Source organism: Arachis stenosperma, chromosome 2 (assembly GCF_014773155.1).
Source record: "Arachis stenosperma cultivar V10309 chromosome 2, arast.V10309.gnm1.PFL2, whole genome shotgun sequence".
Classification (NCBI taxonomy): Eukaryota; Viridiplantae; Streptophyta; class Magnoliopsida; order Fabales; family Fabaceae; genus Arachis; species Arachis stenosperma.
This window is the reverse complement of record NC_080378.1, coordinates 116643622-116665185: the sequence shown is the minus strand read 5'-3', so window position 1 is coordinate 116665185 and position 21564 is coordinate 116643622. Positions and strand designations below refer to the sequence as shown.

Below are 21564 nucleotides of genomic sequence, written 5' to 3'. Positions count from 1 at the left end.
ATTATTAGTCTTTTGTGCAACCATAGAATTCCAGATAAGAATGTATATACATTCGATTGTTGTGTTGGTATTATTGTCTGTGTCCTCAGGTTAAGCGACATTCATATCTCTACTGGCCAGAAATCTGCCCTACTAAATGTTGTCAAGGATGTTGTTCAGAAGTTTGTCTCCCAATCAAATCACTTTATTGCCATGAGCAAAGAGCAAAGGAAGCTAGCAAGCAAGCGCGAAAATTTCCTCCGTAAGTCAAGAGATAGAGTGGCTGTGTTCATGACTTTCATTGATAACCTTCAAAAGGATGAAGACCCTGCCACTGATGCTGATGAAGAAGTTGATTCGGAGGGAAATGATTCGGATGCCTAAGAATTGTTTCATGAAGCTGCTGCTGTCTGCTCATTTTGTCTGATGAATTCTGTTTCTTTTGTTACTGTTGAACTGTTTTGTTCTCTTGGATGACTGTAATAACTTTGGATAACATTGCACCTTTGTTAATTTATTAGGACTGTGCACTAACTCTCTTCTGCAGGTTATAAGGTGTTGTTTTTGTTGATCTTGCATATTATCCACCCTTGATGACAAAAGGGGGAGTAATAGCAATATGATGCTAGATGGTAAATGTGTCCTATGATTTTTTTGGCTTTGCTACAAGCTACTAGTATTTCTTTTGGAATTTTTTGTCTGATTGCTGCATTAAAAATTGCTTTCACTTATTAAGTTTTTGTGCTACTGATATTAGCTTGATGTTGGGCTAATTATGTGGTATTGTTTGTTGAAAATCCCTTAGACAAGATAAATGTGTGTATCTCTTTATTGTGCTTTCTTTAAATACAATGTAAAACATGAACAATGAGGAAAGCACAAATCCAGGGGGAGCTAATCTTGAAAAGGAAAGGGAGCAACATAAAAGCAAATGACAAAAATCAAAGAGAGTTTCTAAACCTTACTCAAATTCATTTCCTCTTGATTATTGTTTAAATCATGTTTGTCATCAAGGGGGAGATTGTTGAGTTAAGAAATTAACTAAATTAATTAGTGATGACAAACATTATTTTTCGGCAAAATAAATAATTAGTGTTGAGTATTAATAATTATATGTTACTAATCATTTATTATATGTTGCAGGCCAAAACTTAGTTTAGCAGCCCAAATTAGTATGAAAATAATATAGCAAGGCTGGTGGGTCAATAAACAAGCAAAGCCCAAAAGAAACAAAGCCAAAGGAACCAACGGGCCAAGCTAATCAAACCCGATCCAAGCCCATATTCATAAATCCAAGTTGATCCCACCAAGCTTCTCATACAAGATTGAAGTCTTCATTCCCTCTCACTTGCTTTTACCAAAGCAAAATTCTTCTCTCCTCTGTCTTAGTCAAATCACAAACTCAGAAAAGTGAGAAAGAGAAAGAGAAAGAGAAAGCTTTCTCCCTAAGGTGATCATTAAAGAAGCAAGAAAGAGAAAGTCCAAGCTTGAAACACAGAAGTCTAATCAGCAAATTTAAACCATATCAAGTTTAGGTTAAAGGTAACCCATTTCCTTTTACATGCAACACACTTTCTTCTCCTCATCTTCAACTCTCTGTATCTCCGTTTTGAGCTATATGGAAAAGAGGATTTCTGTTCCTCTCTGCTGTAAATCCACGGTCTCAAACATGTCTTGGGGACCAAGTTGGTTTTCAAGGGCTCAGATTAAGTTGACCATTGGAAGACTCTTGTGGTTGCTGCTTTATGGCTTTGGTCAAGATGGAGAAGTCAGAAGCAGAGTTTTTACTCTGAGGTTTAATGAGAAAAAGTTAGTCTGCGGGTTGGTGAAGCTCAATGCTCAAGGTGTTGACCTTGGAAGAAGAACCTAGCAACATGCAAGGAGATAAAAGAAAACTTACTGCTCATTCAGAAGCAAGGAGAGAAAACCAGTGTGTGAGAACAGTGTTCTATAAAGAAGTTCCTCTACTTGGATAATGCTTTCTTTCAAAGAAGCATTCGGCCAATACTGAAGAACTGTATCTGAGGCTTGCGAATCTGGTTTTGCATATAGCAAAGAGGCTGCTGATGAAGTCAAACTCCTTCAAGTTTGTCTCCCAATCAAATCACTTGATTGTGAGAAAGCTTAAGAAAAAGCCATGAGTGGAAAAAGGCTGATTAATGCTAGAGCTGATGAAATAACTGAGAGTGAAGTAGAATCACTACTAGTGGGTCAGGAAGAACTAGTAGAGCGTTTTAAAAGGACTGTTTTAGGCATAATGCAGGTGAATTTAGCACAAAATGTATATCTAAGTTCACAAAGTCAGCAACCTAGCTATCAAATGTATCGACCTAATTTTCAACAGCAGCAACAACAATTTCAAGGTAGAGGTCAGAATTTTAGAGGAAGATTCCGGAGAAAAGGTGGTTTTAGAGGTGGGAGATCAGGTTTTTATGGTAACTCCAGATCACAGTGTCAATTCTGCAATCGATTTGGACACACTGTGTGAGAATGCTTCCCCTGCTTTCTCTAATTTACACACTAAATTAGTACCAAAATTGTAGCCATCAGGTTGCACCATATAGACATTTTCAGATAAATCACCGTTGAAAAAGTCATTGTTATAGTAAAATGCTACATATCTTTTATTGTGGGACACTTCATCACTTGCTTAAAATTTAGAGAAATAATATAACCACGAATAGTCTAAAGGAAAAAAGGCTATGCCCTTTTAAAATCTTAGAGGATTCATTCGATGATATTTCGTGATTGAATACAATGCTGAAAAAATTATAGGCTATGGTCCATATGATTCCATCCATAGTTATAGTACATAACTACATATATATACAAAGTTTCCTTTTCAATCATTACATAATAAAACGCCATTAGATTAGATTATATATAGAAATATATTGCGTAGGATAATTAAATTATGAAAGGCAAACTTTTATGAGGGTGAGACATTTCTTGTCCATGATCATTTAATCTACTTCATCAATAATGAGTAAAATGTTAACAAATTTTGCTTTAATAGTACAGTGAGATTTTTAATCTGTACCAGATTATGAGATATATATTGACCCACACACGTTCTACCTAGCTGTGTTATGTGCCTTAGGTCACACGTTATATATTATCTTTAGCTGACAAAAGATAAAAATAAAATAAAAATAAGTTAAAAGAAAAATAATTACTACCCTTTAGTACTTAATACTAATACTGTTATTTGTACAATGATTCATATATTCTGGTGGTATTATGTGTCTACTTCTATGTCCCATATATACAATGTGTTAACCTTTGGATTTGAAGGATATGTTCTCCTTAGATATAAACTTTTGGAAGAATTTAAAATATTTCTAAAATATTAGTTTTCTAATAGTGTTAGTCTATTAATTTTAATTATAAAAAATATATATAATATATTAATTAAAATTAACGGTTAAAATTATTAGAATATCGATATTTTAAAAATATTTAAATTTTTTTTTACGTCTCAAAATCATTTTTGTTATATGTTATGATTATTTATCTGTTTTTGTTAATAATTTAAGCTTCATTAGAAAATTTAAAATTCGATCTTTTATTGTGTCAGTTGCTTTGGTTTCATGAATCATGACAGTCTTAGCAAGTAATGCATTTCTATGATGTCCTTTCTAGTTTTTTTTTTCAAATAACAGATTTGGATCATCACTTGCCGAGACAATTGAACTCTGAAGCCATATAAAGACAAAAATAAGAAAATACTCAAGAGTATCTGCGGTTAATACTCACGAGTCTTAAAAATTATTAGATAACTAAAGTGAGACCCGCCCAATTTACGGAGAGGTAAATTATTTATATTATATAGTATATTTTAATAAATGTTATATTAAAAATATTTTAGAGAATATATTAAAAAATAGATTTTGAATTTATTTATTTTTAAAAAGACATAAATTATTTATATTAGAGTTATATAAAACTGTATTTTTTTTATTTGTATTAATGGCTACACTTTATTTTTTATTGTGATTTTTTGTTTGTAAATAATGAAAAAAATAAATAAATGAAAATGAAAAACATATAAAAATGTTATATTAAATTTAAGAAATTTTTGACAATTAGTATAAGAGATTAAGAAATGAAGAGTAGTAAGAGTCTTAATATGTATAAGTTGTAGAATTTGAATATTTGTAACTGAAATTTTTTATAATTATTATTAGGGATAAGTATTGTTTTGGTCCCTCACGTTGAAGGTCGAAATCGAACCCGTCCCCGATCTAATTTTCGATTTAGAATCGTCCTTAACGTCTTTTTTTGTATTAAAATCGTCCTTTTTAATTTTTATTCCTAAACTACCCTTTCTTTTTAATAAAATTTAAAAAATTAAAAAAAAAAAACACAGTCTCCCCTTCCCCACCCTCCGGTCTTCCCTTCCCCCCTCCCCCACCCCTCCGGTCTCCCCTTTCCCCCAACCATCCACCCCCACCCCACCCCCGGTCTCCCCCTCCCCGTTTCCCCTTCCCGCCACCCCCACCCCCACCCCCGGTCTCCCCTTCCCCCCTCTCCCACCCTCCGGTCTCCCCTTCCCCCCACCATCCACCACCACCTTTACCTCCACCACCAAGAAAAACATAAATAAAATCAACATCATCATCATCATCAACACCCACTGCCACTCCACCACCACCAACGCTGCCGCCGTCCCCCTCCCCGCTTTCCCCTTTCCCCTTCCCCCTCCCCCTCCCCCTCCTCTTCCCCTTCCCCCCACCCCCACCCGCACCCTCCCCCTCACTGCCTCCCCTTCCCCCCACCCAGCGTCCCCACCCGTCCCCTCTCCCGCCCCTTCCCCATCTGCCCTTCCCCCACCTCCACCTCCACCTCCACCTCCACCTCCACACAGAGAAGCAGAAACAGAAAATCAATAAATCATAAACAGAAAGCAACAATTCAGAAATCAACAGCAAACAATTCATCATCAATTAACAAACTTCTTCCATCAACAGCAAACAATTCAGAAATCAAGAAATTCAGAAATCAAGAAAACCAACAACTCAAAATCAACAATGATTCAACAAATCAAGAAGCAGAAGACGAAGCAGCGAAGCAAGAAGCAGAAGCGGCGAGACGGCGACCAGCAGCGGAGCGGAAGCCGACGACGACGAGGAGGTCACGGCGGCGACCTCCCTGTTTCTCCCCCCTTCTTTCTCTCTCCACCCCCGGTAGCGTGGTGAGGACGACGGCGGCAACGCGGCGAGGACGTGGTGGTGATGAAGACGCGGCGGCTCCAAGCCCATGACCCCCTCACTCGCGATCCATCTCTCTTCGTGGTTCTGCTCACAATGGTGGCGGCGACTGAAGCACGAACGGCGGCGACAGGGTCTGACGGTAGCAACGCGAGCAGCAGCGGGCTGCTCCCTCCCCGGCGCCATCCCCCTCCCCCCTTCCCTTCCCTTCCCCTCCCCTCCCCTCCCCTCCCCTGCCCCTGCACCTTCGTATACCCCCCCATCCACGCGTTTTCTTCCCCCTCCCCTTCCCAAACACGCGTTTTTTTTAATTTAATATATTTTATTATTAAAATAGGAATAGGGGTAGTTTAGGAATTAAATTAAAAATTTTAACAAAAAGGACGATTTTAATACAAAAAAATACATTAAGGATGATTTTAAATCCAAAATTAGAAGATGGACGATTTCGATTCCGACCCTTAACGTAAGGGACCAAAACAATACTTATCCCTTATTATTATTATGACACTTTTAATGTTTGTTAATTACATTTAATTAGTACTTGATGTTTCAGTTGAATAATAATAGATAAGAGTTTTTTGTTTTATTTTTTTTAAAAGATTTTACTAAATAGTGATTGGTTGATTTTCATTTAGCAATTTTGGGTATTAACTCTTCGGGTCTGTCATTACCACTGCAAATCCTTCTACAACAAAGAGAATAAGACATGGTCAAAGAATGATAATCCATTCTAAGTAAATTGTGGAAGCAATACTGCAAATGTGGAATAACAATTTGAAAAAGAGGAACACGTAAATGTAAATTGTGGAAGAAGTACTCCACATGTAAAATAACAATTTATAATTTGATGATGAAATATTGTAATCGATAGTATATAGGGAGCAATAATTTTAAAGGCACATTAATTTTGGTTGTGACTGTTGGACAGAATCATTTACAACAGATGAATACATAAACTTGTGCTACTTGCAATGAGTTCACAATTAAAATGTTATTATTTATAACAAATAAATAGGGCTATTAAAAATGATATTGAATAATGAGAAGAGTAAAAGGCAAAGTTGAAAATCTTTAGAAAGATACCTGGAACAAATTTTCTATGTTGGCGGCGCCAAATGGTGACGTTGGTTTGAGACCCATAATTGAGCTCTAGCAGGGAAACCTCAAGAGGAAGAATGGAGTTTGCCCTAGTTTCTGCAATTTATGCAATGCGACTCCGCTGTAGATGGACATAGGATGATATTTTGAGAGCTTTTTGTTGGGGTAAATGTTAATTTGTGTTTTTGTTGTTTTAGAAATAAGAATTGATTTAGAAAAAATTAATTTGTTGGTTTTTATTGTGTTTTTTAGTTTTTTTTGTGTTTTTTTTACGTGAAAATAAAAGTTAATTTGGCAAGATTTGAGTGGTGGATTCTAAAATTTTGCCAAGTAAGCGTTAATGCTGACATGGCGTTAGTAGAAGAAGAGAAATAACTTAGAAGCAATATAAATAAACTTATGTACCTATTTTTATATATTAAGAATAGATTTAATTAAATTGTTCAATAGAATATGTTAACATTTAAATTATTATCTTTATACGAAGATATTTTGATATAAATATTTGCGCAACTAAATTGAACAAGCAATGTGGTATGTCATGGTTTTTAGTGGGTTAGTTTTTTGTTCTTGGTATGGGTCAATGTTTGAAGATGTACATATACATTTATTCCTGAAAAGAAGAGTTGCCTTTGAGTTGGGTCAACTAAAGGGGAATCATATTCTGGATCTGAATCTATTACTCATCACACTAACCCAACTACATTTCAGAATAATTATGTAGGCCCACTTGCTTCTTACTTAGCTTTTTTTATCCCTTGTTTTCGGCTTTTTCAGCATATAAAATTACTTTTCTTAAGAACATATATACTTTAGGAAAGTTTTCGCATGTACCAGCTACTTTAGTGGTACTTCAATAAACCAAGTACGGATTTGATGAGCACAAGGTTTTTTGTCCTGTTCTGCTATGTGAAATGGCAAAAAAGTATATGAAAGGACATGATAAAGATGGTTGAGGATAATTCTTTTGCAAGACATGTCTAGGTATAGAGCTGAGTCAGCCATATAAGTATGTGAAAACTTTATTTTGTTGGATTCTCGATTTGATGGACTTTTACAAAAGTAATTTTAAAACAAAAAATAAAATAAAATTCAAGTAAATAAAAAATCAAAATAAAACTAAAAGCAAATATAAAATAAAAAAAATTAAATCATTCCATATTTTATATATATTATATTATTAATAAAATAAAAAATACTAAATTTAAATAAAAATAAAAAATAATAAAATTTTTAAAAAATTCAACAATGATACAAATAGCATGATCATCAAGTTTTTAATAAAATTAAAATAACACAAACAAAGATAAATTAATTATTTATTTTAGGTTAACTTTATAAAAAAAAAACAAATATACTAAATTAATAATTCAAATGATTATTTTAGTAGTTACTTTGAGTTTTTATAAGAAAAAAGTTTTAATATTCACTTTTTTTACTACACATATAATTTTTAAATATATATTATATAATATATTAGGAATATGAATAGACTAAAATATGATATATCATGAACCCACACGATCTAATTTTTTAATTAGTGTTACAGAATACATAGGTTATATAATTAATTATTTACCTATTCTGCAGAAAATAATAAATTAAGAATAATATAGTAAATTCGTTTTTAAATTTTTTGGTCGAAAAGTTTAATTTTCAACAAATTTTAATTATTAAATCAGTTACTAAATTTATTACACAAATTAATTTTCATCTTAAATTCTGTAACAAATAGACAAATTAACTTTCATTATTATTTAAAAAAATGTTAAAAAGTCATCAAAATTTATTATTTTTTTTTATCATTATTTAGCTATTGGCTCAATTCTTTTAGTTTAATCTTTTTAATCTAATAATTTAAGAATATATTTTATCCCATAATAGATCTTTTTATTTTGTAAAAAAAATAAAAAATATTTCAAATAAAACAGAAGAATTAAAAAGTAATTTAATTAGATAAGATGTATCAATTAACCACTTAAATTGACGTAACATAATATTAAAAAATTAAAAAATTAACAATGCATTTAGAAACTATCTTAAATTCTGTTTTAATATATTATTAATAGATATATAGATAGATAAACTAGTAAATTAGTAGGTATAAAAGTACCTTTTAAATTCTTTTTATTTATTAAATATATATAATTATTACGATACAAGATTAGTAAAGATGATGAGTATATAAATATCTCATTCTTTAATTAAGAAATTTTGGGTTTAAGTTTTGTAATTGGGAAAAAATATATTTTTTATCTATATACATATATATGATAAATACTATTTTGGAAATAAAATAAAAAATATTAAAAATTATTAAAATTTATTATTTTTGTCATTATTTAGTTATTAATTCAATTTTTTAGTTTAATAGTCTAATAATATATTTTATTCTATATTTTTAAATATTAATGACTAATTAATGACAAAAATAATAAACTTTGATAACTTTCTAATATTTTTTATAAAAAAAATACATTAAATTTATCTTTTTTTTAATTTCTTTTATTATATCAGATAACAATTTTTATATTGTTAAAAATATTATTTGGTTGAATCTCACTTTTCAATTATACCGATATGATAAAGGATTACTTTTTTTTAATATCAGAAAACAAAAAAAATTTATGTTATATAATACTTGTGTAATATTTAAAATAATAAGACCAAAAATAATGCTGGTAAAAAATTATACAAAAATAATGTATCAAAAAATTATTCATTACCCACAAATTAATACAAGAAAAATCATGCACCAAAAAGGTTCATTAGCCGTGCAATAAGGGAATAAGCCAAATCAAAACAAAAGATCATGACACAAAAAAAAAACAAAACAAAAGGTAAGCCATCCAAGTTGGCTTTGACTGACTTGTACCGGATGCGCTTGCTTGGTGCAGGTCGTATAATTGAAAGTGAACAGAAATCGTTATTTCAACTATGGTTGAGCCTTTTTTTATGCTGGAAGAAAAAAAATTTAAAATAAATATTTTATTTTATTTATTGATATATATGGACACAGTTTATATTTTTTGGCTAAAAAATTTTGATATGGTAGTAGAATGAGTGTTATACTTTAACACAAATCGGTGAGTCTGGTTTGTGTACTCTATAGTTTTAAAAAATACCAAAAATTACTATGTTAAAGTATAACACGCATTCTACTACCATATAAAAATTTTTTAGCCAAAAAATATAAACTGTGTCCATATATATCAATAAATAAAATAAAATATTTATTTAAAATTTTTTTTGTTTCAACATAAAAAAAAGGCTCAACCATAGTTGAAATAACGATTTCTGTTCACTTTCAATTATACGACCTGCACCAAGCAAGCGCATCCGGTACAAGTCAGTCAAAGCCAACTTGGATGGCTTACTTTTGTTTTGTTTTTTTTGTGTCATGATCTTTTGTTTTGATTTGGCTTATTCCCTTATTGCACGGCTAATGAACCTTTTTGGTGCATGATTTTTCTTGTATTAATTTGTGGGTAGTGAATAATTTTTTGATACATTATTTTTGTATAATTTTTTACCAGCATTATTTTTGGTCTTATTATTTTAAATATTACACAAGTATTATATAACATAAATTTTTTTTGTTTTTTGATATTAAAAAAAAGTAATCCTTTATCATATCGGTATAATTGAAAAGTGAGATTCAACCAAATAATATTTTTAACAATATAAAAATTGTTATCTGATATAATAAAAGAAATTAAAAAAAAAGATAAATTTAATGTATTTTTTTTATAAAAAATATTAGAAAGTTATCAAAGTTTATTATTTTTGTCATTAATTAGTCATTAATATTTAAAAATATAGAATAAAATATATTATTAGACTATTAAACTAAAAAATTGAATTAATAACTAAATAATGACAAAAAATAATAAATTTTAATAATTTTTAATATTTTTTATTTTATTTCCAAAATAGTATTTATCATATATATGTATATAGATAAAAAATATATTTTTTCCCAATTACAAAACTTAAACCCAAAATTTCTTAATTAAAGAATGAGATATTTATATACTCATCATCTTTACTAATCTTGTATCGTAATAATTATATATATTTAATAAATAAAAAGAATTTAAAAGGTACTTTTATACCTACTAATTTACTAGTTTATCTATCTATATATCTATTAATAATATATTAAAACAGAATTTAAGATAGTTTCTAAATGCATTGTTAATTTTTTAATTTTTTAATATTATGCTACGTCAATTTAAGTGGTTAATTGATACATCTTATCTAATTAAATTACTTTTTAATTCTTCTGTTTTATTTGAAATATTTTTTTATTTTTTTTACAAAATAAAAAGATCTATTATGGGATAAAATATATTCTTAGATTATTAGATTAAAAAGATTAAACTAAAAGAATTGAGCCAATAGCTAAATAATGATAAAAAAAATAATAAATTTTGATGACTTTTTAACATTTTTTTAAATAATAATGAAAGTTAATTTGTCTATTTGTTACAGAATTTAAGATGAAAATTAATTTGTGTAATAAATTTAGTAACTGATTTAATAATTAAAATTTGTTGAAAATTAAACTTTTCGACCAAAAAATTTAAAAACAAATTTACTATATTATTCTTAATTTATTATTTTCTGTAGAATAGGTAAATAATTAATTATATAACCTATGTATTCTGTAACACTAATTAAAAAATTAGATCGTGTGAGTTCATGATATACCATATTTTAGTCTATTCATATCCCTAATATATTATATAATATATATTTAAAAATTATATGTGTAGTGAAAAAAGTGAATATTAAAACCTTTTTCTTATAAAAACTCAAAGTAACTACTAAAATAATCATTTGAATTATTAATTTAGTATATTTGTTTTTTTATAAAGTTAACCTAAAATAAATAATTAATTTATCTTTGTTTATGTTATTTTAATTTTATTAAAAACTTGATGATCATGATATTTGTATCATTGTTGAATTTTTTAAAAATTTTATTATTTTTTATTTTTATTTAAATTTAGTATTTTTTATTTTATTAATAATATAATATATATAAAATATGGAATGATTTAATTTTTTTTATTTTATATTTGCTTTTAGTTTTATTTTGATTTTTTATTTACTTGAATTTTATTTTATTTTTTGTTTTAAAATTACTTTTGTAAAAGTCCATCAAATCGAGGATCCAACAAAATAAAGTTTTCACATACTTATATGCTGGCTCAGCTCTATACCCAGACATGCCTTGCAAAAAAAACTACCCTCAACCGTCTTTATCATGTCCTTTCATATACTTTTTTTGCCATTTCACATAGCAGAACAGGACAAAAAACCTTCTGCTCACCAAATCCGTACTTGGTTTACTGAAGTACCACTAAAGTGGCTGGTACATGTGAAAACTTTCCTAAAGTTTAAATGTTAGAAACTCAAAATTCTTGCAAAACTCTCTGCGTGTCTTATCTCAATGATAGCTTGTAAAATGTTATGACCAATTAATAAGTAATGCTAAAGGATAAGGAACTTAATGCTGAATTAAACTAATTAATTGGATAGCAATTTTTCTTCCATGTTCGTTTAAAGAAAAATATAGGTAAATAATTTTTATTCAGCCAATTTTTGCATCATATTTGATCTAGTGCATGGTGCCTTACACCTATAAGAAAACGTATTCCATTAAAAAAAAAAAAAGACTAGAACTAAAATGTATAAAAAGTAAAAGGAAGTGAAATCATTCTACAATTTTCTTATTTAAAATGTGGGTAATGTAAGATCCATTTTGGTATTTGGAGCAAGTAAAGCTGAAGCTAGGCTAAATGGTTGATATGATATTCTCAAGACAATGAAGTGTGGTTCTTAGTGGAAGTAAATTTCTTTTTTTCATCTTGTGTTTGTCAAATCTGATGGTTTAGTTAATTTGCTAATCTCAAATTAAGCACTTATTCTTCTATGTTCTATGCTTTATTTATATAATAAATACAGAGAGACAGAGCTCTCTGTAGTACGCTTTACAACAATTAGAAAATTCAACATGCCTTCATGTTTGAACAAGCTAACATCCTTTATGCCTTGCTGTCAAAGAGTAAAATTAACTGAAATCATGGTACTGTAGATTATACTAAACTTTGTTTTGGTAAATAAATGGACATAAAAAGAGGCCGTTACTATTCTTGAAAAATATCTGCTTAATCATTGAAGCAAGCACCAACCTATTGGCTATTGGATGCAGTAGTGGACCATACACTTTATCACTGCTTTCGAGGAAGAGAGCAAGAAGCATCACGTGAACTTGTCTGGAAGACCAATAAGCATTTCTAGTCAACTTACTTTTGCTAAACATAATATCATCTCCACACTAACTTCTACCACTTCCTTACCCTTTTATGTTTGTGAGAGATCTCAGTTTGAGTGCACTTCCTTACCTTTCATACTTTCTTCATCTTGTGAACATGGCTGCTGAACTTGTTGGAGGAGCTTTCCTCTCTTCTTTTCTCAATGTTCTTTTCGACAGGCTCTCCGATCCTCAGATTATCAACTTGATCCGAGGGAAGAAGCTTAGTGAGAAGATGATCCAGAGGTTCAAGGCAATCCTGAATGGGGCTGAGGCCTTGCTGAATGATGCTGAGCGCAGACAAATCAGAGAGGGGCCAGTGAAGATCTGGCTGGACGATCTCAAAGATGCTATCTATGAGGCTGACGACTTCTTGGATGAAATCGCCACCAAAGCTGCAACTAAGAAGGATCAAGGTAACTTCCTAACTCGCTTTAAGAAAGATAGAGAGAAGGTTACCAGGATGGAAGATGTCATTGCTAGGCTAGAGTCCATAGTGAATCAAAAAGATACTCTTGGCCTGAAAGAGATACCAATGGAGAACATGTCATGGAGAACTCCATCCACGTCTCTAGTTAAGGTGTCTGACATATATGGCAGGGATGAAGATAAGAAAGCCTTAGTCAAATTGTTGTTAGATGATGCTAATGATGGTGACGTGTCCGTGATCCCCATCGTTGGCATGGGTGGGATAGGAAAAACAACTTTGGCTCAATTGGTTTACAATGATGAGCAAGTGCAGCAAAAGTTTAATGTTAAAGCATGGGTTTGTGTTGGTGAAGTATTTGATGTTCTTAAGGTGACAAAGACTGTAGTGGAGAAAGCAACCTGTGCTTCTTGCAACATGAATGATTTAGATTCAGTTCAACAACGTTTGAGGACTGAGGTAACAGGGAAGAGGTTTTTGGTTGTTCTGGATGACATGTGGACCAATCATTATGATGATTGGAAAACTTTTCTAATTCCCTTCCAATGTGGAAGTCAGGGAGGAAAGATTCTTGTAACAACCCGCATTGATACTGTTGCTTCTATGGTGAAAACTATTCCAGCTCACAATTTGAGTTTGTTGGATGTTGAACAATGTTGGTCAGTGTTTGCAAATCATGCATTTTTTGCTACTGAATCCCGAGATCGTTTGGCTTTGGAAAAAGTTGGTAGAAAAATTGTTGACAAGTGCAAAGGACTGCCTTTGGCTGCTCAATCACTTGGGGGCTTGCTAAGAACCAAGGATAACATAGCTGACTGGAAAGATGTTTTGACGAGTGAGATTTGGGAGTTTCCTGAAGATGAGTGTAGGATTCTTCCTGCATTAAGAATCAGCTATCACTACCTCCCCTCATATTTAAAACGTTGCTTTGTTTATTGTTCTTTATATCCAAAGGATTACGCATTTAACAAAGATGAATTAGTGTTATTATGGATGGCAGAAGATCTTTTGCAACAACCAAAGAGTGGAAGCATTTTAGAAGAAGTTGGTTATAAATACTTCAATGATTTAGCTGCACGATCATTCTTTCAACCTTCAAAGGATGGTTATGAAGATTCATTTGTGATGCACGATCTCATGCATGATCTAGCGACATTTTATGGTGAAAAGTTCTTTGTTAGAATCTCTGAACACGAGAATGTCGCCCAACATGATACTAAAACTCGTCACTTGTCATATGATCGCGACAAGAATAATTCACTCCCGAAGATGTTGGAAGCATGTAAGAGTTTAAGTAATGTGAGGACCCTGTTTCTAATCAAGGCATATTTATATGGACGCAGAGAGGGAATTGATACTTGTCGCTTACTAGCACAGTTGAAACGCTTACGTGTTTTGTCATTTGCGTCATTTGAAATTGATATATTGCCTGATTCAATTGGTGACTTGATCCACTTGCGTTATTTGAATCTCTCTAACACACGTGTGGTGACATTACCCGAGTCCTTGAATAATTTGTACAATTTACAAACATTGAAGTTGAGAGAGTGTAATAAACTTAAAAAGCTTCCCTCCAACATGCAAAATCTTGTGAATCTGCGTCATCTTGATATTGTGAGCACTGATTTAGAAGAGATGCCAAAAAAGATGAGCGAATTAAAAGATTTGCAATTTTTAAGTTCCTATATTGCGGGCAAACATGAAGAGAATGGGATTGGAGAATTGGGAGAGCTAGCACATCTTCATGGCTCATTTCGTCTTAAGAAACTAGAGAATGTAAAGAATAGTGGTGAAGCATCGAATGCAAGGATGGATGAAAAAATACACCTGAATGCTTTATATTTGTGGTGGTCATGGTCATCATTTAATGAAAGTGAGGTTTATGATTCCCAAAGTGAAAAAGATGTACTTGACAAATTACGTCCTCACAAAGACTTGAAGGAGCTATCCATCAGTTGTTACAGAGGTACGATGTTTCCGGATTGGGTAGGGCAGTCTTCGTACCACAACATGACTTGGTTGAAGCTGAGTGCATGCAAGAATTGTTGGGTGCTTCCTTCACTTGGACAGTTACCCTCTCTAACGAGATTGGAGATTTCAGAATTTGATATGGTGAAGAAGATTGGTGGTGAATTCTATAAGGCTGATGCAACTCATCGTCATCCGGAGAAACCCTTTCGATCCCTTAAATATGTATCATTTCGTCATATGCGTTGCTTGGAGGAATGGGAGTCATATGAATGTAATGATGATGATGATGCACCATTTCCTCAACTCGAGAAGCTTGTTTTAAAGAACTGTCCAAAGTTAAGAGGAGATTTGCCCACTTTCCTTCCATCTTTGAAATCACTTGTCATTGAAAAGTGTGAGGAGCTTGGTTGTTATCTGCCAAGAGCTCCCATCATAAGCGAATTAAGAATACATGGCACACAGGAAGCAAGAATGCGGGACCTACCACTTTCACTGCAACGTCTAAGAATCAGAGGAAACCAGCTTGTGGAGTATGTGTTTGAGGCCATGAGCCACACCCAACCAACCTCTCTCATAGACCTACACATCTCAGAGTGCTCATCAGCCATATCATTTCCAGGGGATTCTTTGCCCCCTTCATTGGAATATCTAGGCATCTTCAATTGCATGAATGTAGAATTCCCAATGCAACACCAACAACATGACTCACTAACGAGTCTTAGAATAGACAACAGCTGCCATTCACTTACATCCTTCGCATTGCCAGCGTTCCCAAATCTCAAGAATCTGACAATCGCAAACCGTGAAAATTTGACATCTCTGGGAAACATAAGGCTGCCTGCCTCTTTAAGGAAACTCTTGATCGATAACTGTCCGTTGTTGGGTGAAGGCATAGAGAGGAAGGACCCCCACATTTGGCCATCCATTTCCCACATCCCCCACATTCAAGTTGATCACACAAAGATCCTCAATGACTCAACATCTTAAAAGAGGTAACTCTTTTGGTATCTCTCTATATCCCAAACCCACTTCATCTTCTCCAACATAATCTTATTTTTATTTCCAAATTTCTATACCTCATTCAAATTCTCTGTCTCCTACTCTTTTGCGGAAAACACAAAACTGAATCCTCTCTTTTCACGCTGTTAACACCACTCTAGTCGATGCCCACTTTTGGGAACATATAGTTTTTATTTTTGGGACTTATAGTATGGGTATACAATGTCAATTTTGGTTTTTTTTTTCCTAATTTCTTCTTCTTTGTTCTTCATGTATAGGGACATTTAATGATTCTTTTGGAACTTGTCAATTTAATGCAGTTCAGTTGTGTACCTCCATTCTTGTAAGGATGCTTCTCTGTCCCTAACATCTCTATTTGGATTTAATGTTACGTTTCTCCTATATTTTGCTTTTCCTTTTTTTTTTCCTCTGTTAAAACTGAAAGGGTTCTGAGAGAAGTAATTGACATTGCAGTACAAGTTTAAAATTTTAGATTGTTGATTTTTTTTTCCCCTCTCTCTGATAGCATGGTTAAATTTGATTATTTGGGGCCAGTAATGTTGAAAGCTGGGCTGAGTGGCTGATATGATGATCTCAAAACAATGTTGCTCAACTCAAGGAAGATATGAATTCGGAGGCATGTCTTTGAGTAAGTTTCTGTTTACCCCATAAGTATTCATGAGCAGTGTTGAGCAAGTGGGCAGTGACATGGCTTATAAGCAGAAACAAATGGCCATATATTTTTCCTTTTCGGCAAAAAGGTGGGGAGGGGGTGGTTCAGAGAAAGAATAGGGATTTTGGGCATAATGTTATATATAAACTACATATAGCATAAACATGCTTTGTTCTACTTCTAAGTGCAAACACAATGTTTATTAGAAGGTTATAGTTTTGTTAATTCAAGGATCATCTCTTGAGAATGATGAAATTTTTCCCTTCCATTTTTTTGCCTTTGTCACTAACGGTATTCTTTTTTTTCCTTTTTCAATCAGCTATCTAAGGCCTTTCATTACCTTTCTCGGTGTCGCTCTTGCTTGCTTGCCAGTGGCCTTTGTTGGATTTGATATATGTTTATTATCTTATTATTAACTTCTGTTGAACTAAGAAACTAATAACTTTGAGATGGCAAACATTTATGGTTGAGTTAATATGGGCTAAGCACAAATTGTATGAGTTGTTCTAATGTGTTTGTTTTGGTGCAGCAAGAAACAAATTGGAGCAAGTTGGAGTGAACACAATTTGGAGAGCAAGCTAACCTGGTCAAGAATTCATGGAAGACATCATCCTTGTATAAAATCAAAAGAAGAAATGGAAGACATCATCCATGTTTTCCCTTTATACCAATCTTATCCATGATTTTTGCACTGATCTTTTTACCAACACATCTCAATTATTTCATTGGAACCTCAAATTTCAAATCAACAACACCACAAGAAGGGAAAAAACATCTCCATTTCCAAAACCATATCCAATTATTAGCACATTCAAAATGCAAAGGAACACTCTACCCTGATCTCTGTGTCTCAGCCTTATCCACATTCCCAAACCGTGAAACAAAAACAATGCCACAAATAATCTCCAAAGTAGTCAACCACACAGTCCATGAGGTCAAATCTTCATCCAACAACTACACCACCATAATCAAGAATCTCCAAAACACTCTCAACACCATTGAGGAAAGAGCCTTAGATGTCTCAAACTCTTTGATGACACCATAGTAGAACTCAACACCACCATTCTTGATCTCTCAAAAAATCCATCATCATCATCATCATCTTCCAACCAAGATTTATTGCATTTTCTTCATGTATAGGGACATCTACTGATTCCTCTGGGACTTGTCAATTTATTGCATTTGGGTGCTTGTAAGGATGCTTCTCTCTCTCTCTAAGCTCTCTATTTGGAATTTGGATTTAACCTTAGGTTTGTCCTATACTTTGCTTTCTTCTGTTGAAACTTCAAGGGTTCCTGGAGGATTAATTGGCATTGCTGTACAAGTTTAACATTAAAAATGCTCGAATTTATAATTCTATACTCTTCAAAAGTCTCATGTTTGAAGTCTGCAACAAACAAATATAGGAAATCTTTGGGCATGCTTAAAGAAAGATCTTGTATAATAATTGAGTTATTTGTTTCACTTTTCTTAATGCAGAAAGATCTTAAAAGTTTTGTATGTGGCAATTCTTTTCTGGTTGAGTACATGGACAAGGAGCTACACATTCTTGTCTCAGACAGGAACTTCAAGCTGGGCCACTCTTAGAGGTATTCTCCTACACTGCGTTGCTCTTATGATTCATAACATTTTAATGGGATCATAAACAAGTAAGCACAAGCATTAAATTTATCTTGTGCCTTTTTCCAATTTTCCACAAAATTCTGAGATTGTTGCTTCCTTTTCCAATTCCAATATAGCATGGTTAAAGTTGGTTATTTGGAGCAAGTAATGCTGAAAGCTAGGCTGAGTAGCTGATATGGTGATCTCAAAATAATGTTGCTCAACTCAAGGAAGAAATGAATTCTGAGGCATGTCTTTTGAGTAAGTTTTTAGTTTTGACTAGTATTATATGGCCATTATTGTTATTTTATCATAAGTTGTTGTTTAGCTCATAAGTACGCATGACACAGTATTGAGCAAGTGGCCTTGAGAATGATGAATTCTTTCCCTTTCCATTCTTGCCTTTGTCATTAATGTTTTTCTTCTTTTATTCTTATTTCTGTAAGCTACTTTTGCGCTATGCCTTGACTCATACCCAAATCTAAGGCCTTTCATTACCTTTCCTGGTGTTGCTCTTGCTTGCTTGCTTGTGGTCGTGGCCCTTGCTGGTTTTGGTATGCCATTTATTATCTTAGTTTCGGTTGAATTAAGAAACTAACTTTATGATGGCAAATATTTATGGTTGAGTTTCTAATGTGTTTGTTTTGGTGCAGCAAGAAACAAATTGGAGCAAGCTGGACTAAGCACAATTTGGAGAGCAAAGGAGCCTGAGCAAGAATGATTTCATGAGGTGCGGTCTCTGCATCAATGCGAAAGCAGAATTCATGGAAGACATCATTCTCATACAAAATCAAAAGAAGAAATGGATGATGTAGAACAGAATTTTGCAAGGACAGATAAGAAGCAGCCTGTCAAAAATAGGCAGAAAGTGTACAAACTTTGCAACGTTCAAAGTAAAAAAGGGAAAACTTAGTTTTATATTTTGATTGATATTGTGCAATTACCTTTTTTTCTTAAGAGTTTTCATGTCTTCATCATTTCATTCAATTTAAGGATAGCTGATATGAGTTAAGTATATTCATCAGAAAGAGAGAGCTTAGAGAGTGAGAATAAATTTCTGCAATGAAAAAGGCCAAAGAGCTAGGATGTGAGAACATCGAGAAAAAGCCATGAGTGGCATTTGAGATATTTGATTTTGTATTTGGCTTGAATTGGTATTTGTAACTTGAATTTGTATATAGTGAAAAATTCTACCATTTGTTGTGGTAGAGACTGGATGTAGATCCCATTTTGGGATTGAACCAGGATATATTGTGATGTTCATCTTCTCTATTACAGCTTTCATTCACAATATCGTTATAACAGTCATCTTCACATTTTTCTGCAAAATCTCGCGATAATTTTATAAAATATTTCTATCTAATAAAATAAAAAATTTAAGCACTAGCAGCCTTTTTCTTTTTGAGCAAATGAAGATGCATTGAGAAAGTTATAATGTTATAAATATGAAGTGCATAGGGCAAAGATTGTAGTAGTAGCAATTTTTGTATGTAAGTAGTAAGCAAGGATTAGGCTGAGTTAGGTAATTTTGTTATGGCTGTTATAGGTTACTTGTGGTTTATAGATTCTTTGCTTTCTGTATGTAACAGCATAGTACTATAGGTTGATATAAGCATTAGTGTTATTATTTTGAATTGACATAGAATTGTAATTGTAATTCATTCTCATCAGTAAATGTACAAATTTCATTCCATTCCCTAGCTGGATAACTGCAACACTTATCACAGGAGCCAAAAAATGATTAAAAGGTGTCACACATAATCACACATTCCATCCCCTTGAGAGCCATTAATCAAGGAAGCATTTAAGATCCCCTTGACACAACTAATATAAACTCAGAAAGGGTCAAGTTTCATGACATCTCTGTGATATAATCTACAGAGAAATTCAAACTCAAACAACACTTAAATGCATCAGAAATTAAACTACACTTTAATGCATCAGAAAATTATAGATCATCACCATGATTTTTGGTTGACGGGAAAATCAATAAAAAATTTACCTAAACTCAAACCTTATGTATATGTTTGTTTGTACCTTCAATGTTCCAATTCCAAAGTTGAAAAATCATAAACCAAACCATTAAATAAAACATATTATTAATCCGTAAAGCAAGATGTGCTAACATTGTATAGCTGAAAACATTGAAGACCAAATTAATCGAAATCATTGAACCAAATGACCAGCTTTCTAGTGGTGGTGTGTAAGGAGTAAAATATAGGCCAAGGCCCAATTAGGATAGTTTTATTAGTATTTGAATTACTATAAATAGATATAGTAGAAAGGTAATAGGGAGAGGAGGAATTGAATAATGAATATAGTTCCTTTTCTGGAATTCCTTTCATGGAATTATCTCTCTCCCTCTTAATTCTTCTCTATTCTTAAATCTTTTCCCTTACATGGGTGCACCGTGATTTGGCTTCCTAGGCTCTGTTCTCTTTTTGTCCTGTTTATTTTCTTATCATACTGTTTAGCAAAGATAAAACTATTTAGTTAACTGTAATATAAACAAAAAATAAATAAATGATAAAAATTAAAAAGTAGTTTTATGTTGAAATTATTTATTTTAAAGGTAGCAGATGCATGCAAGATAACAAAACACTACAACTTGTCTGCTAACAAAATACAAGTGGATTCACACCTCATCTTGTCTTGTAATAAAAAACAGAAGGATGAATAAGTTTTTATTGGTATAGAGAAGCTTGAATGGTAGGTGGGTTAGTAAATAAATACAAGTGGATATTGTGCTTGTTTGGACGTCATTATTTTTTTCAATGAAAAAAGATTTTTTTTTTTCAGCGTGTTTGGCAAATTTTTAGTAGTAAAAGAAAAACACAAAAAAAATAAAAAAAAGATGTTTTTCATGTAATAACTAAAAAAAGTACTTTTATATTCTTATACCCAAACATGATTGATAGATTAAAAGATATTTTTGCATGAGATATCCAAACATAAAATTACTTTTACTTTTTCATAAGATCTTTTAAAAAAAGATAACTCGAAAAAAGATCTTATCTTAAAAGCTCACCCAAACAAGCCCATTGTTAAACATTTTCCACATAATCATTTGTTGTAAGGATCATTTAAAAAATGGAATGATGAAGACCAAAGAAACCAAAAGCATCTCAAGCTTCGGAGAAAGACAATAAGAAGCTTCACATTAACTTTGTCACGAAGACCAAAGGGATAAAGCAAATAAAGTCATGGTTATTAGTGGCTAAGAGAAGGGGGGTTAAATTTTAGCTTCTCTTTTTCTGCTAATTAAAACTTTTGCCTTTTC

General features: G+C 32.2%; 1 protein-coding gene across 4 annotated transcripts; it reads left to right on the top strand.

Annotated features, from left to right (window-relative positions):
• Nucleotides 1-12575: 12575 nt before the first annotated feature.
• Nucleotides 12576-19613, top strand: LOC130961440 (putative disease resistance RPP13-like protein 1). Of its 4 annotated transcripts, none has more exons than XM_057887331.1 (8): nt 12576-16002; nt 16288-16352; nt 16565-16658; nt 17212-17874; nt 18162-18271; nt 18422-18545; nt 18731-18838; nt 18938-19613. In XM_057887331.1, exon 1 carries the CDS (start codon nt 12665-12667, stop codon nt 15995-15997), a length of 3333 nt encoding a protein of 1110 aa, XP_057743314.1. In that variant the 5' UTR covers nt 12576-12664; the 3' UTR covers nt 15998-16002; nt 16288-16352; nt 16565-16658; nt 17212-17874; nt 18162-18271; nt 18422-18545; nt 18731-18838; nt 18938-19613. The 4 variants fall into 4 exon arrangements, with proteins under 4 accessions (XP_057743314.1, XP_057743316.1, XP_057743317.1 ...); XM_057887333.1 differs by having other exon boundaries at nt 17212-17932; XM_057887334.1 differs by having other exon boundaries at nt 16536-16658.
• Nucleotides 19614-21564: the final 1951 nt, after the last annotated feature.

Coding starts and splice junctions, on each gene's coding strand:
- LOC130961440 (XM_057887335.1), top strand. CDS start 12,665: ATGTTTGTGAGAGATCTCAGTTTGAGTGCACTTCCTTACCTTTCATAC.